Source organism: Gordionus sp. m RMFG-2023, chromosome 4 (assembly GCF_954871325.1).
Source record: "Gordionus sp. m RMFG-2023 chromosome 4, tfGorSpeb1-WG-v2, whole genome shotgun sequence".
NCBI lineage: Eukaryota > Metazoa > Nematomorpha > Gordioida > Chordodea > Parachordodidae > Gordionus > Gordionus sp. m RMFG-2023.
Window position 1 is genome coordinate 4,536,498 of NC_088778.1, and position 14,484 is coordinate 4,550,981.

At 29.3% G+C, this 14,484-nt stretch overlaps 1 protein-coding gene across 1 annotated transcript; it reads left to right on the plus strand.

Moving 5' to 3' along the window:
* The first annotated feature begins 807 nt into the window (after positions 1 to 807).
* On the plus strand, positions 808 to 14,470 carry LOC135928468 (N-acetylated-alpha-linked acidic dipeptidase 2-like). The gene is made up of 13 exons (XM_065464934.1): positions 808 to 824; positions 876 to 1,036; positions 3,617 to 3,760; positions 5,708 to 5,852; positions 6,017 to 6,142; positions 6,537 to 6,726; positions 6,975 to 7,161; positions 7,945 to 8,150; positions 8,338 to 8,484; positions 8,789 to 8,856; positions 9,156 to 9,350; positions 11,512 to 11,767; positions 13,260 to 14,470. The coding sequence occupies exons 2-13, from the start codon at positions 876 to 878 to the stop codon at positions 13,847 to 13,849; spliced, it is 2,415 nt and encodes an 804-aa protein (XP_065321006.1). The 5' UTR covers positions 808 to 824; the 3' UTR covers positions 13,850 to 14,470.
* Positions 14,471 to 14,484: the final 14 nt, after the last annotated feature.

Here is a 14,484-nt window from a genome sequence, read left to right on the forward strand (position 1 = left end):
ATTGTTTTTCAAGATCTCAGTTTAGGAGAGAAGGGAAAGTAAGGTCGATAAAAAACGAATTGCTTCAAACTAATAATTAACTTCCTGTGGGATTAAGGATATATGGTGTGTGTGGGGGGAACATCGGTTCTGAGGAGCCCATTAAGCTTTAGCTTAAAAAAAATTATTGTAGAAGTCTAAGCCCGTTTTATAGTTTCAATTGTTTGAGAATCCTTAGGGAAACGGCTTCTTCAGGATAGGGAATGAAAACTATGTTTGCCTTGTGTGCATTCGGTATTGTATGCATAAGTGATGTGTGGCAGTTATAGCTAATTCATTAAATTTTCATTAAATAAAAGAAGGTTTAAATCTGGAAGGTAATTTTTTGGCGAAAAATTTTCCGCTGTTTAAATGAAGAATATACTCAACTTCTTAAGGCTCGATAAGGTTATCAACTGAGATTATATAACAAGAGGCGTATCCTAATCCACTTAGCAAACGGAAGAAGGATGAGGCTTAGATTAGATTTTTAAAATTTGACACAAATACTATTTTTTAAATTTTTTTAACTAATCCTATAAAGTAATGACATGTATCGGCAGAAAAGTAGCGTTTAGAGTTACTTATTTTTATTATCTTTTTCGCTCGATATTTTAAAAAATATTTATTATGATATTCCATAAATTTTATTTTTAAAACAAATTATTATTTATTACTCAATAAAAATATATTATCTTGTTATTATTTTCATAATTCTGTCAAAAAAGAGACAAAAAGAAAACTTTTTTTTAAAAAAATATAAATTTTAATGCCGGAAGAAAAATAATTCCTATATAATTCGAGGAGTAATAAATGATTTTCAGTTTTCAAAATTTTTATTTTTAAAAAATTTTCAGATGATTTTTCATATTTTATTCAGTGCAACTTTCAACCTTTTCATCCTACATAACTTCGTTACCAGCCCAAATCTAATCGATTTAAAATCTAATGATCGTGATGATATCGATAAAAATATTCTGGAAAACGTCAACGAATCTCGCATCGAATCATATCTACGGTAAATAGAACAAAAAGAAAATTTTTTTTTCTTTCTTTCTTTCTTTCTTTCTTTCTTTCTTTCTTTCTTTCTTTCTTTCTCTTCTTTCTTTCTTTCTATAATTTATGTCTATGTCCGCCTTAAAAATTTTTTTGTTGTTATTTTATACTCCTAATGCCTTAAAGATAAAACTGCAGGAATTTGATTACGTTTTACAAATTTTTTTTAGATATAAATATAAAGTAATTAGATATAAAAAATATGAGAATTAGATACAAAAATAAGAAATATTTTCTTTTGCTCTTATTTTTTTTAAAAATTAACCTACATATTAAATCGATAAGTTTGGACATGGCCCTAATAGAGTTTTCAAAATAAATTTCAAAGAACTTTCTAGAATTTTCAAATTGAAGAGACTTTTGATCAAATATTACCTAATAGTGCGCACAAATTGAGCGTTTACGTTTTGCCGTTATTTTTAAATAAAAAAAACGTAACACGTCCCTTGTTTAATTTAAGGTTGTGTTTTTTATTAACATCCGTCGATTCAAAATTTTGGATGTTCTAAAAAAAAAGAGGAGTAGTCTTTGAAAATTATATTATCGTCTGCGTTCTTTATTTCTTTAATTTCTTTAATTTTTTAAATATTCCTTTTTAGGATTATAAGTAAGTTATTTATTTATATTAAATTTTTATATAATATTTACAAAGCGAAGAATAAAAAAAGTAATGAAAGAGCTAACCTATTTGCCTTTTTTTAAAAATGATTGCTAACGCCAAACGGTAATTTTACTAGTTTAAAGGCATTGGCGCTTGCAATGCAGCGTTTTGAAACAGTCAATTTGTTCGCGCTTATAAAGATGTCAAAATCGTCTATATACCACATTAAATCCTCCTCAAATTCAAATAGCCACATTTGTAATTTTCATGCAAAAAAAAATCTTCCTTCAAAATCGGTTGCCATGTCCTTAAATAAGAACTTATTGGTAGTTTTAAAAGGCTTGGTTTAAGCCCATTTTTTTAAAACGGACTAACTCAATATTTTAGCCATAAATATTGTTTAAGCCTCGGGATTTCATCAATTCTTCAAACCTTTGTGCCACTTATGAGCAAAATCTCTAAGGCTTGCATAATATTTAAGTCTTTTAACAATAATATTTATTGGTTGATAAAATAACATTATCAGACCAAAAAATAAATGTTTTTTTTTAGTTAACATTCGGCAGGAAACAATAAATATAAATTTTAATTGGAATATTATAAAATCATTTTAATTTTAATACAATCCGCTCCTTCCATTTTAAGGTTTATCGAAAAATGTAAATGGATTAAATGGGCTTTATATACAAAACACAAGATTAACTAACGTCTTATTTAAGGTATTTAGTTTTATAAAAACGATAGAGAAACTACACATATGGGTCCATTTTTGAATCATTTACTACGAAAGGGCAATTTTCATTTTACCAGCGGAAATATATTCTTGCATTTGACATACAGTTACCCGTGACCTGTGTAAATAAGACGCTTTTTTTTAAATTAAACTTTTAAACTATAAAAAACCAAAACGTAAAAAGGGACAAAAGTTCACTTTCTTGGGAATTTTAAAATTATTAATTTAGAGGGAAAATAGAATTCGCCTAATTTTAAAATAAAGATTATTTCGAAAGAATAAACCCTCGTATAAAATTTATCAATTTCATCTAAAATTATTTTTAAAATAACGAAAAATAAGCAATATTTTAAGTCTTTGATCATTTATATGATCTTTAATCCCACTAGCCTAAAAACATACATTCGAAAGAATTGTTGAAAATGAATATCAAGATATAATGTATCACCATGTGACGATATGATGATAATTATTAATAAAAAAAATTTATTAATTTTTTAATTACAAAAATGATATAGATTTGTGTCAAAAGATAAAAAATAATAAAAATAAAATATTTATTTTGACATAAAAAAAATATTAAAGAGTTATTTATGAATCATAATAATTTCATTAATTATACATAATAACCCATTCTCCTTCCTAATGATAGTTTTGATTTAAAAGCTAATAAAAGGAATATTCTTAATAAAAACAAGAATAATCACCCATAGGGGCAGACTTCACGGGGGCAGAGTGGCTCTAGCCCCTATCCAAATATTCTACGAAATAAATAATATAAACAGCAAATTTTCTTTAAAAAAATTATACAGCCTCTCAGAAAATTTTTTAAGCTGCTACCGTCAGGTTTGTACAACCCAATTTTAACTAGTACCCCCTCCCCTTGCCTTATCTTGTAACTTATGATAAGAGGGTGGGCATCTATTGAGTCAATATATATTCACTACCCCCCCCCCCCAACTCACATCTCTATGGCCTTTTAACCTTGACTCTAACCATATGCAGAGATTGGCTTCAGAAAAATATTGGTCTCATGCGGGTTCTCGAACATATACTAATAGTAGCTCAATAGTTACTCACTTTTAACTGTTCGGTAGCGCAAAACCGGACCGGAAGTGAACCGATTTTTTTTGCCGGAAAAAATTAATGCTCTCCATTTCATGGTAATGATTTAAATAAATATTTTTTTTTTCAAATTTAATCTCAAGAGAATTCAGTAAAAAAGTTCACGTGGCTGGAACTGAGAGACAGAAAGATTCCGCCTACGCTATTCACGACGAATGGCTTAAACTCAAGCTCGATAGCGTCAAAACTCAAACGTACCATGTCATGTTAACCTATCCCGATGAGAAGTATTTAAATTGAAAATATATTATTAAATTTATTAGTAAAAAAAAAAAAGGGTACCTTCATAACTAGTGTTGTTAAATGAACTCGGTTTGACCGGTTTAAAAAAAAACGACTAATTTTAATATTTTAATCAGAAAAATATTGCCTCTAAGCTTAGAGATTTCATAGATGTCCAAATCAGCAAAATCTTTAAGCTTTGCGTGACATTTTTCCGGAAAAGATATTAAGCGAGAACAGTGATTCCAGAAAGTTCCTATCGAATGTAGTGTTGTTAAATGGAATGGCCAAAATGATATATTTCACCATAATTAATCACAGCTCTTAAAGTATAATCAGAGAGGGAGGAGTCTATGATACCCATATCAAAAAAAAATGATTTTTTGCCCCCTTAAACCGATTTTTTTAAAAAAAAACAACAACTAACTTAATATTTTAACCAAAAAATTGCTCCTAAGCCTCGAAATTTCGCTAATAGATGTCCAAACCTTTGAGCAATCTAAGAGCAAAATCTTTAAACTTTACGTAACACTTTTCTGGGTAAGATTTTAAGTTAGCCGTTTTTTTAAAAAAAAAAAAATCACTCAAATCGAACCGTTTAGCGAATTACTACCTCAAACTTATTTAATTTTTAAAATTTAAAATATGTTATTCACATTTTTTTTTTTTTAAATAAAAATTAAACGATAATAGATACCATTTTTATTTTTATCTTCCATGATCGATTTTTATTTCGCGCTTTTGGGAATATTTTTTTCCCCATTAATTGCTTCAGAATCAAAAAAAAAATATAGTTTAGCTCAGAATATTTTATGAATTTCACAGATTATTTTCTTCTCGAAATCTAAGATTCACTGAGCTTTTCGGTTTTATACCGTCGGTCTAGAATTGGAGTACTCAGCTCGACATTTTATAAAATTTTAGAGTTAGAAGTGGATAATAACTTATTTATTCCCAATATATATATTATAAAAATAAAAACTAGATTTAAAAAAGTTTAATTTTTGCCAAAGTTATTGTCAAAATTGATCAATAACTTTTTGCTATATTTTATTTTACACTTTAATGTTGATTTTCTCATTTTAAACATTTGCGCAAGTGGAGCACTCCAATTTTTAGGCCTACGATACCTGAGCCAATTTTTCTATGCAATTAAAATTTTTATCTGAACAGTAAGAAATAAATCTGAGCATTCTGTATTATTTTTTTTCTAAGCTTTAAAGTATATTAATTTCTGAGACCCTTTTAAGGATTTTTTTTGTTCTGAGAAGATCAGTTTTAATTTTCAGCTATCAAAATAGGAGCCAAGAGTTATTATAGAGAGTATTATATGTGCAAACTTTTAAAAAACGAATTTTTATGATTACATATACATTAAACATTCATTATGATTTATTATTTATTATTAGCCTTACTTGGATCTCGCCGATAAAACTATTATAGGGTTTTTTTTGATCATTTACAATATTTTTTGTTTAATGGAAATTTTAGAAGTTAGAAATAAAATAGCAAAATAAAAAATTTTAATTAAATATTCTCAAAAAAAAATAATATGACATCTCTTAATCATCATACTATCCCTCAAACTTGAGTCAGTTATAAACACTAAATTATCGGCTTAGTTTTAGTATAAATATATTGCAGATTGGAATCTACAATAAAAAGATGTATATTAAATGAATAAATTTCATTATTAGGATTAAAAGCTAAGCAAAATAGCCACCATTTTGTCAAATAGGATTTCACGATAGATGTAAATTTCACGTAATTTTTAGACTCACCATATGTTGTATATTTTGAGCTGTCATGACGTAACCAGGTTCAATTAGCTTGGGTTGAGGCGGGCCCTTAGGTATATCTCTAAATGAATGAATTGGAACAAGACCCTATTCCTAATTTATATTATTTTAAGTTTTATTGTATATATATATATATACTATTATATTCATTAGAAAATACAACAAGGTTTCGTTGATTGACACCATGGGAAATGTTAAATGGGAATCTTCGGGGATGGAAGATTACTTGTCACCGGACAATAATGATACAAAACTTGTGTCACCTTTCAACGCGTATTCGGCTGATGGAAATATCACGGTAATATCCGACAAAATGGCGGAATTTTATACTATTAGTTTAGACAAGAAATATTATTATTATAATTACAGAATTTCGTTAATAATTATCCAAAATTTATAACCTTTTTTATATAAAAACGTATATCAATCTTAAATGCACAGCTTTATTTTTGCTTTATTTAGAGCGATTTAGTTTACGTCAATTATGGTCGTTACGATGATTTTTTGAGTCTAAAAAATGGACTGAACCTTTCGTTGTCCGGTAAAATAGGCATAGCAAGATACGGCTCTATCTTTAGGGGTACTAAGGTATATCAATAAATTCTTATCAAATAAAAAATAATAAAAAATTTTATAAATTCTTTCTTTCTTTCTTTCTTTCTTTCTTTCTTTCTTTCTTTCTTTCTTTCTTTCTTTCTTTCTCTTTCTTTCTCTTTCTCTGAAGGGACATTGTCATAATAATTTACACAATCGAACCATAAATTTAAATGAGTATAATAAAGTCAGTATTGGTGACATTAATTTTCTTGTTAAGAATAACCTTCAAATTTACACAATCGAATGATAAATTTAATTGTGATCAGCTTTGGTATTATATATTTTTTTAAAAAGATAACCTTCAAATATAAAATTTTCTCTTCCTCTTTATTTTTTCTTTTTTTTCTTCTAAGTTCATATTTAAAAAACAAATTTTCCTTTAAAGGTCAAAAATTCGGAAATATTTAAACTTGCCGGTCTGATCCTATATTCCGATCCCACCAATTGCGCTGCCGAAGGTACAGATACTAAGGAAGTATACCCTAACAGCTGGTGGATGCCTGAATCGGGTGTTCAGAGGGGATCCTTATCACTTATAAATGGTGACCCTATGACAATGGGATACCCTTCAATTCGTAATTATATGATTTGTCGTCTTTCAGTTTTCTTGCTACTATATTTTTTTGTCACTTTTTAAGTATATTATAAATGAGTGACATTATTCCTAAATATTGACCTTGTCACTCACTTAAAAAAGTTATTAGTGATAAATGGAGAAATATTAATTCAGATTTCATTTAATGGGTTAATATAATTAATAATAAAGAAAAGCTTGGAAATAAAAGAAATTTTGAATAAGTTTATTTTACAATTTATCATAAAGCATCCATGTATAGAGAAATGCCTTCAAAGGGCGATCTGCCGTCCATACCAGTTTACCCCATCTCGTACTCTGATGCTTGGCACCTATTGAGCAGCATGGGTGGTTCAACCGTTCCTAAAGCATGGCAGGGCAGCATAAACACTACATACAGAACTGGACCTGGATTTATTGATTACAAATCTGATTGGTAAAAAAAAAAGATTGATTATTTTTATATTTTTAAATCATATAAAAAATTGGGTTTAAATGACACATAGTGTTATAATACATCGTTGTGGTGGGATATATTGAAATTGGAGAATAAGATAGGGGAACATTGATAACATAACTATTGGAAGGGAAATATAATTAAATGAAGCACCACACCTCATCATTATTAAAAAAAAATTATAATTGTATTATTGTCGCCTAATTTGTTATATAATTGTACTAAAAATTCATGGATTTCTCTTAAAAAAATTAATACTTATTTATTCAATAACATAATATAAATTAAAAAACTATAATTAAAGTAACATTTAAAGGCACAGATAAATGTGTTCCCAAAAAGGGTCAAAAATTATAAACGCCGGGGTTTTGCCGATTTTCGGCGCTAAATTAAAATTTTTTTTTTTTAATATTTTAAGTATTTTTATTCTAATAATTAATCAACATCACTAAGACTGAATTGAGGGCAACATTTCCTAATTTATAAGGGCGGATACTTGAATTGAAAAAAATGGAAGATATAAATAATTTAATTTTTAACAAAATTTCTGTTCTCTAATATACCTTACATTCCAATATACCTTAAGTAAATATATAAATCTAAAGGAATCTAAAGAGAATTCTGAGTTTTAAACCCCCTACAACATATTTTGGAATTATACATCCCCGATTCAATATAAAATAAAAGAAATAGATTCGGTAGATGGAACCTTTTAAAATAAAAACGATATGAGAATTACTAAAAAAAATTTAAAAAAATTAGGAAAGTTAAGCTCGAGGTCAATTTCAAAAGGGAGAAAAGACCAATCTACAACGTGATAGGGCGCCTAAATGGAGATATAGAACCGGATAGATACATAATTTTAGGTAATCACAGGGACGCGTGGACATATGGAGGCAGCGATCCTATAAGCGGCACGGCGTGCTTGTTAGAAGTTACGAGGGTTTTTGCCCTGTTACGTCAAGGCGGTATTTAAATTTATCACCATTAAGATTAGGATTATGAGGGGAGGGAAGGGGGGGGGGGAATAGAGGGTTAGCATAGATCTGGAGAATCTACATTATATTCTTTATATTTGATTTTTTTTCTTTAAAAGAGTATATAGATTATTTCATGTAATAGATTATGATATATAACATTGAAAAATAACATAAGGTTGGAAGCCTAGAAGAACCATAATATTCGCTAGTTGGGATGCGGAGGAGTATGGATTGATAGGCTCCACGGAATACGTAGAGGAGAATCTGAAAGTTTTAAAACAAAGAGCGGTAGCTTATTTAAATGTCGATATATGTGTTACAGGTTCTAACGAAAAAAATTCATTTATTCAAAGCTTCGTAAGCTCTCATTCAGGAGCGAGTTTGAATTATATACTTCCTTAGTCTTTTACTGTGCTAGGGGTTGGAGTCGAAATCGGATAGCAAATTTTTTTTAAGCCCGGCTTTGGTCGGGTTCGGGTCGGGAAAATTTTTATAGGGCTCTGCGTATAAGTTTACACCAGCGGTAGCTCAGTATTCGATTTAGGTTAAAGTCAGAAATTTCATGTTTAGATTGGAGAAGTAATAATATTAAAAAAAATTAAATAAAAAATACCTTTTTTTTATAGGTAACTACTCCCTAAAAATAAACTCGTCCCCATTATTATCTAAAATTGCGTACGAAGTTGCGAAAATGGTATAAATTTTTAATTCGATTATTTAATTTTATGTGTGAATAATTACTAAATAATTTATTTATTGAAAAGAAAGTAAAGAAGAAGGAAAGAAGGAAAGAACGAAAGAAGGAAAGGAGGAAAGTAGGAAAGAAGGAAAGAAAGAAAGAAAGAAGGAAAGGATAGAAGGAAGGAAGGAAGGAAGGAAGGAAGGAAGGAAGGAAGGAAGGAAGGAAGGAAGGAAGGAAGGAAGGAAGGAAGGAAGGAAGGAAGGAAGGAAGGAAGGAAAGTAAAAATAAATATTATAATCGAATTATCACAGATACCAAACCCAAATAAGACGGAAATTGATCTAGGCCGAAAAATGATTTACGACACTTGGCTTAGGGCAAGTTCTATACCGAAATCTCGGAAGGAAAACCCTTATATAGGTGAGCTAGGTGCTGGAAGTGATTTTGTGCCATTCATGTATTACGCCGGTGTTCCTTGTATCGACGTGCGTTATATATTTAATAAGGTATAATTATTATTGTTTGATAAAAAATGAATTATTATATGCTAATATTAAGAAGAAAAAAAACTTAAATAAGGAACTTCAGACATCATTATCCCAAAAAAATATATAATTTTAGAAATTCGAAATGATACGTCCTAAATGATTGATTATTAAATAATATTTTCCACGAATTATTATTTAAATAAATACTTTCTTTTTACAAACAATAAAACTAAAAATAAATATTTACAAATTATAAAAAAAAATAAAATAAACATGAAATGACAAATGGAACATTATGAACATCTAATGTTGCGGTTGTTGTTTTGTGAGTACTTCCTTTATCTCCCTAATTTGGCGTGGATGAGCACCTGAGATATATATAACAGCTGATAGTTACCCACCCCACCTCCTTCCCTGCCGAATCACGTACACTGAATGCCTCTTAATTAAATTATTTCTCAAAACCAATTAAATTTTTAACATTTTATTAATAAATCCGCATCGATCCTTTTAAAAAGAATGTGAATTTTCCAAACTCAATTAGATTTTTCTTTAAATTTTGAACAAAAAAAGGGTACTTGTCCTGAAAAATTTTTATCTTTCAAAAATTAGCTTTGTTTCCGGTTTAAAAAAAAAATTTTTTAAGTAAACTCTAAATTCGGATTTTAAAATTTGGCGCGGTTCCGCGGGTTTCGGTTTTAAATTCTATTTCCGGAACCGGAGCCTAAGAATTTCAAAATGGATTCTACTCGCTACTTTCTGCAAATTTTAAATCCTGGTTCCCCTGGTCTCCATAATATCACTAAAATAGTAAAATTTCTTTCCTATTTTATCGCTCATTATATAATATTGTATCCTTTTATCTCCTAAGGTCTCATTTCAAATGTATTTAAAATATGGTGCAAAGTTTTTTTTAAAAAAATTACATTGAATTCTAGTTTTTCTAATCCGATAAAATTCCAGGATTTTTTATTACTAATCTTATATTGCTGATAAGTTTCAGCAGATAGAGGAATCATTAATTACCTTCCAAAAATTAAGAATACGCTACTAGAGACCCGGAACGCTAGAATTTTTATATTCCTGTTTCATTCAGACCCAAATAAGATGTTCCATTCCCGAGTTTGGACACATTTCATAAGGAAAAAAAACAATTATTTATGTTCATTAATCCTTTATAATATAAATCAGTTTATTACATCTATCTAAGCATTAAAAGAGAGGAGAGACTTTCTTTCTTTCTGATATTCTCTCAAAGATAATCATTTATATCATCAGTGTGATATTAATATACTAAATTTCAATTTTCAAACACTTTAAAATAAGAAGTAAAATTTTTATATGAAGCGAACTGGGAAAGGGAATTTAAAAAAAAACGGATATTTTTGAAGACCCATTATAAATATTATGCTTATAAATATCCAAATAAATTAAATTTTCATTTTGCTAGTGTTGTTAAACGGCTCGTTTTGAGCCAAATTTATTTAAAAAACAGCTAACTCAATATTTTATCCCAGAAAAATATTACGCAAAGCCTTAAGATTTTGCTCATAGATGGCACAAAGGTTTGAACATTTTTCCAAGAAATCTCGTAACTTAGGGCACTATTTTTCTGGTTAAAACCAAAATCGAGCCCAATACTACATATAAAATCGGGACTTTCTGGAATCACTGTTCTCGTTCCATAATTTTTTCCAGGTTCTGTTCTTCGGAACATCTCCAAAACGATCTGTTTCATGTCCCTGCAACCACTAAAATCCTCATGGAAAATATAATCTACCAATATTTACTTAATATCCCGCACTAATCATTTTGTAAATGTATCGTTATATATTTGAGCTTGATTTTTTTTTTTCGTTTTATATATTCCCCCGTATTTTTTGTCTTTTTTTAAAAATATATTCAAATCCGATTTGAAATGTGTAGAGAAAGTGGTCTGTCAACAGATCCGGTATACAAAGTGGTTAGTCAATCGATCCGGTAGACAAAGTGGTCTGTCAACCGATCCGGTAGACAAAGTGGTTAGTCAACCGATCCGGTAGACAAAGTGGTTTGTCAACCGATCCGGTTGACAGAATGATACCCCGTCTAAATTTTTAAACGATTAACTTTATAACAGTAGATATATATATATTTAAAAAAAGGTGCCAATATAATATTTTGTTTTGTAAAATATTAGGAAGAGATGAATATTTCGAATTACCCTTTATACCACACTAGGTATGACACCTTTTACAATGTTCAAAGGTACATAGATCCGGGGTTCACGTATCACAAAGCGATGAGTCAATATTTGGCTATATTGATCCGCTACCTATCCGATTCTCTCATCTTACCACTATCGCCAACTTTTTACGGAAAATCGCTAAAAAGATTTTATGAAGATGTAATAAAAAACTACGAGCCAACCCTAAAGTCGAACAGGATATGTACGGGTAAATTTCAATAATCTACGTTTATTTATAAAATTAACCTGAGAATTATAATGTTCTATCATATTTTTGCGAGAAATCAATTCCTCAGTGCCATATCAACAATATAATTTAGAATAATCCTTTAATTTTGCATTATTATAGTTATCTGCGATTTAAAATGCAAGAAATTTAAATTTTGTTTTAACAAAGGGTTCTCCTGATAAATTTTTAAAATATTGAACTATTATACAGCGTGTTGTTAAACGGCTCGTTTTGAGCCGATTTTTAAAAACGGCTAGCTTAATATTTTAGCCAGAAAAATATTGCCTAATCAAGATTTTGATAATATATGTTTCGACCTTTGTTCCTTCTATGAGCAAAATCTTCGAGCTTGGGTAATATTTTTCTGGATGAGGTATTGAGTTAGCCGTTTTTTAAAAATCGACTCAAAACGAGCCGTTTAACAACACTATCCCAGCCGACGATTTCTAAAATGTTGTCTTTGAAAAGCTATTTACCATAACCTCCACCCCTCGTTTATTTAAATATTCGCTCGCGATTTCAAGACAGGGCTTTTAATATTGTAGCAAGCATTCATAATTTAGATTTTTATGCTGTAAATCTGCCTTTCAAATTTCATCTCTCCCAAAGAATAATTTCGTTTGCAGAATTTTAATTTTATTTGTTTATATACATCAGAAACCTGTAGCCCGAAACCCGGGTACATGGCCTGGGCCGTATATTAATCTTTCGCGGATTGGGTCTGAAAAAATAAAACCTCGGCCGGTCCGGGCCGAAAAAAAATCTGGGCAGGGCAAATGGTGCCTGATATACCAAGTTAAAAAACTAATTTTTTTTTTTGTAATAAATTAATAAATGGAGGAATCCATTTTTAAAAATAAAAAATAATGTCAATTTTAAAATCTTGTATTTTTTTTCCCCTCTCTAAGGGCCTATCTTTTAAAATTGCAGATGAAGGATAAAAATTATTGTATAAACTCCCAGATTTTTATGTTTAATTCAGGTAACATTACAAAATAATTTATCCTACGTTCCACACTCAAATGATAATAATAATAAAAGGTTTACAAATTTTACCCCTAGTTTTCTAGTATAGTCTTGTTAAAAAGCCGGATTTAGTTCGATTAAATCGACCCCGATTAAGATAATATTATGCGAGTCTAGAGATTTTGCTCACAGGCGGCAGAAAGGTTAGGACGTCTATTTGCCAAATCTCGAGACCTATATAATATTATTTTGGCTAAAATCTGGATCGGGCCGTTTTTAAAAATCAACCCATATCGGGCTTTTTAACAACATTTCTCCAGTGATTTAGAACCTATAGGAGTAGCTAAAGACTTACAGCAGATTTTCAGCTACCGACAAGGTAGTCCAGTCAGTGGAGGGATAATGTTAAAATGTAATAAACCTTTAATTGTAATTTTGAGTTTTTTTTTTGTTGAACGTATGACTTGTTAATATTAAAGAAAAATAAAAGTATTTTATATTTTAGACAATTTTAGGGCAGCCATAAGTTATTTCCACGACAAAATGACCGTTTTCCAAAAGAGATCGTTATCAAACAATCAAAACTATTCCGCCATACAAACTCGTTCGCTGAACGATAAATTAATGCTAATCGAACGAAGTCTCCTAGATACCAATGGGTTGCCTAACAAACCTATTTATAAACACTTGATATTAGCGCCATCTAAAACGGATCAATATAGCGGATCCGGGTTTCCGGCTTTAAACGACTTACTTTACGCCCTCAATCAATCTATTAATTCGAAAGTCGAGCCGGAAATTTTAAGGTTTTGGGTTGGCGATGCGATTTCTAAAATGGACCCGAAAGAGTGCAACAACGGGAGTGATCATCAAAATGATTTACTGAGCTATACATCCTCTGATGACTCGTACAACTTTATCGTCAATTCATCCGGAGATCCAAAGTCATCAAGTTCAGAAGCTTGCGAATATTCGAGCACATCTAAGAGCACGAGTGATTGTAAATTATCGAGTTTCATAGTCGAGGCCATCAAAAAGCATATAGCTATTTTAGCATTTACACTAAGATCTTCCGCTGACATGTTAGATGATTAAGCAATATTTTTTTTATATAATTACAAATTTTAATGAATGAATGTAAACTAAAGCAATTATTAATATAAAATAAATAAAAAATTCTCGATGGTAAGATAATGACAATTTCTAGTCACAAGTAAATTTATTATGGTTGTTCTGTTTATATTTATAAATCATTTATCGCAAAAAAAAAATGGCATAATCATTCAATGCTAGTATTCAGCACTTTAAATTCGATATAACATAAAAGTATTCATTTATCATGTATTATTATACAATTATAAGGTCTATGTTTTAAGCCCAATGTATATAATTTTTTTTTCCTTCCACACAATATATTATGCTTGAAAAATTAAATTTTAAATAATACCGTTTTTACCAATAAAAAATCAACCAATCTCTTCAAAGACTAAAAGATTACGATTATAAAGATTCTATACAAAAAAAAATATAAATAGATTTCTATCAATCTAAGTATTTTCATAATAGAGAATAAATCTATATTATATTTAAATATAACAAAAATAAACCAGTGTTACTAAAAATATTCTGGATATGTATATAGGTGAAAATGTGATTTAAACAATATACAAGATTATTATAAACATTTAATTTTTATTTAAAAAAAAATGATAATTTGATATTATGCTTTT

Excerpts from the sequence above, each read along its gene's own strand:
- LOC135928468 (XM_065464934.1), top strand. The coding sequence starts at position 876 with ATGATTTTTCATATTTTATTCAGTGCAACTTTCAACCTTTTCATCCTA. Across the intron at positions 5,853-6,016 it reads CGGCTGATGGAAATATCACG|AGCGATTTAGTTTACGTCAA; the intron begins GTAATATCCGAC and ends TGCTTTATTTAG. Across the intron at positions 8,857-9,155 it reads CGTACGAAGTTGCGAAAATG|ATACCAAACCCAAATAAGAC; the intron begins GTATAAATTTTT and ends GAATTATCACAG.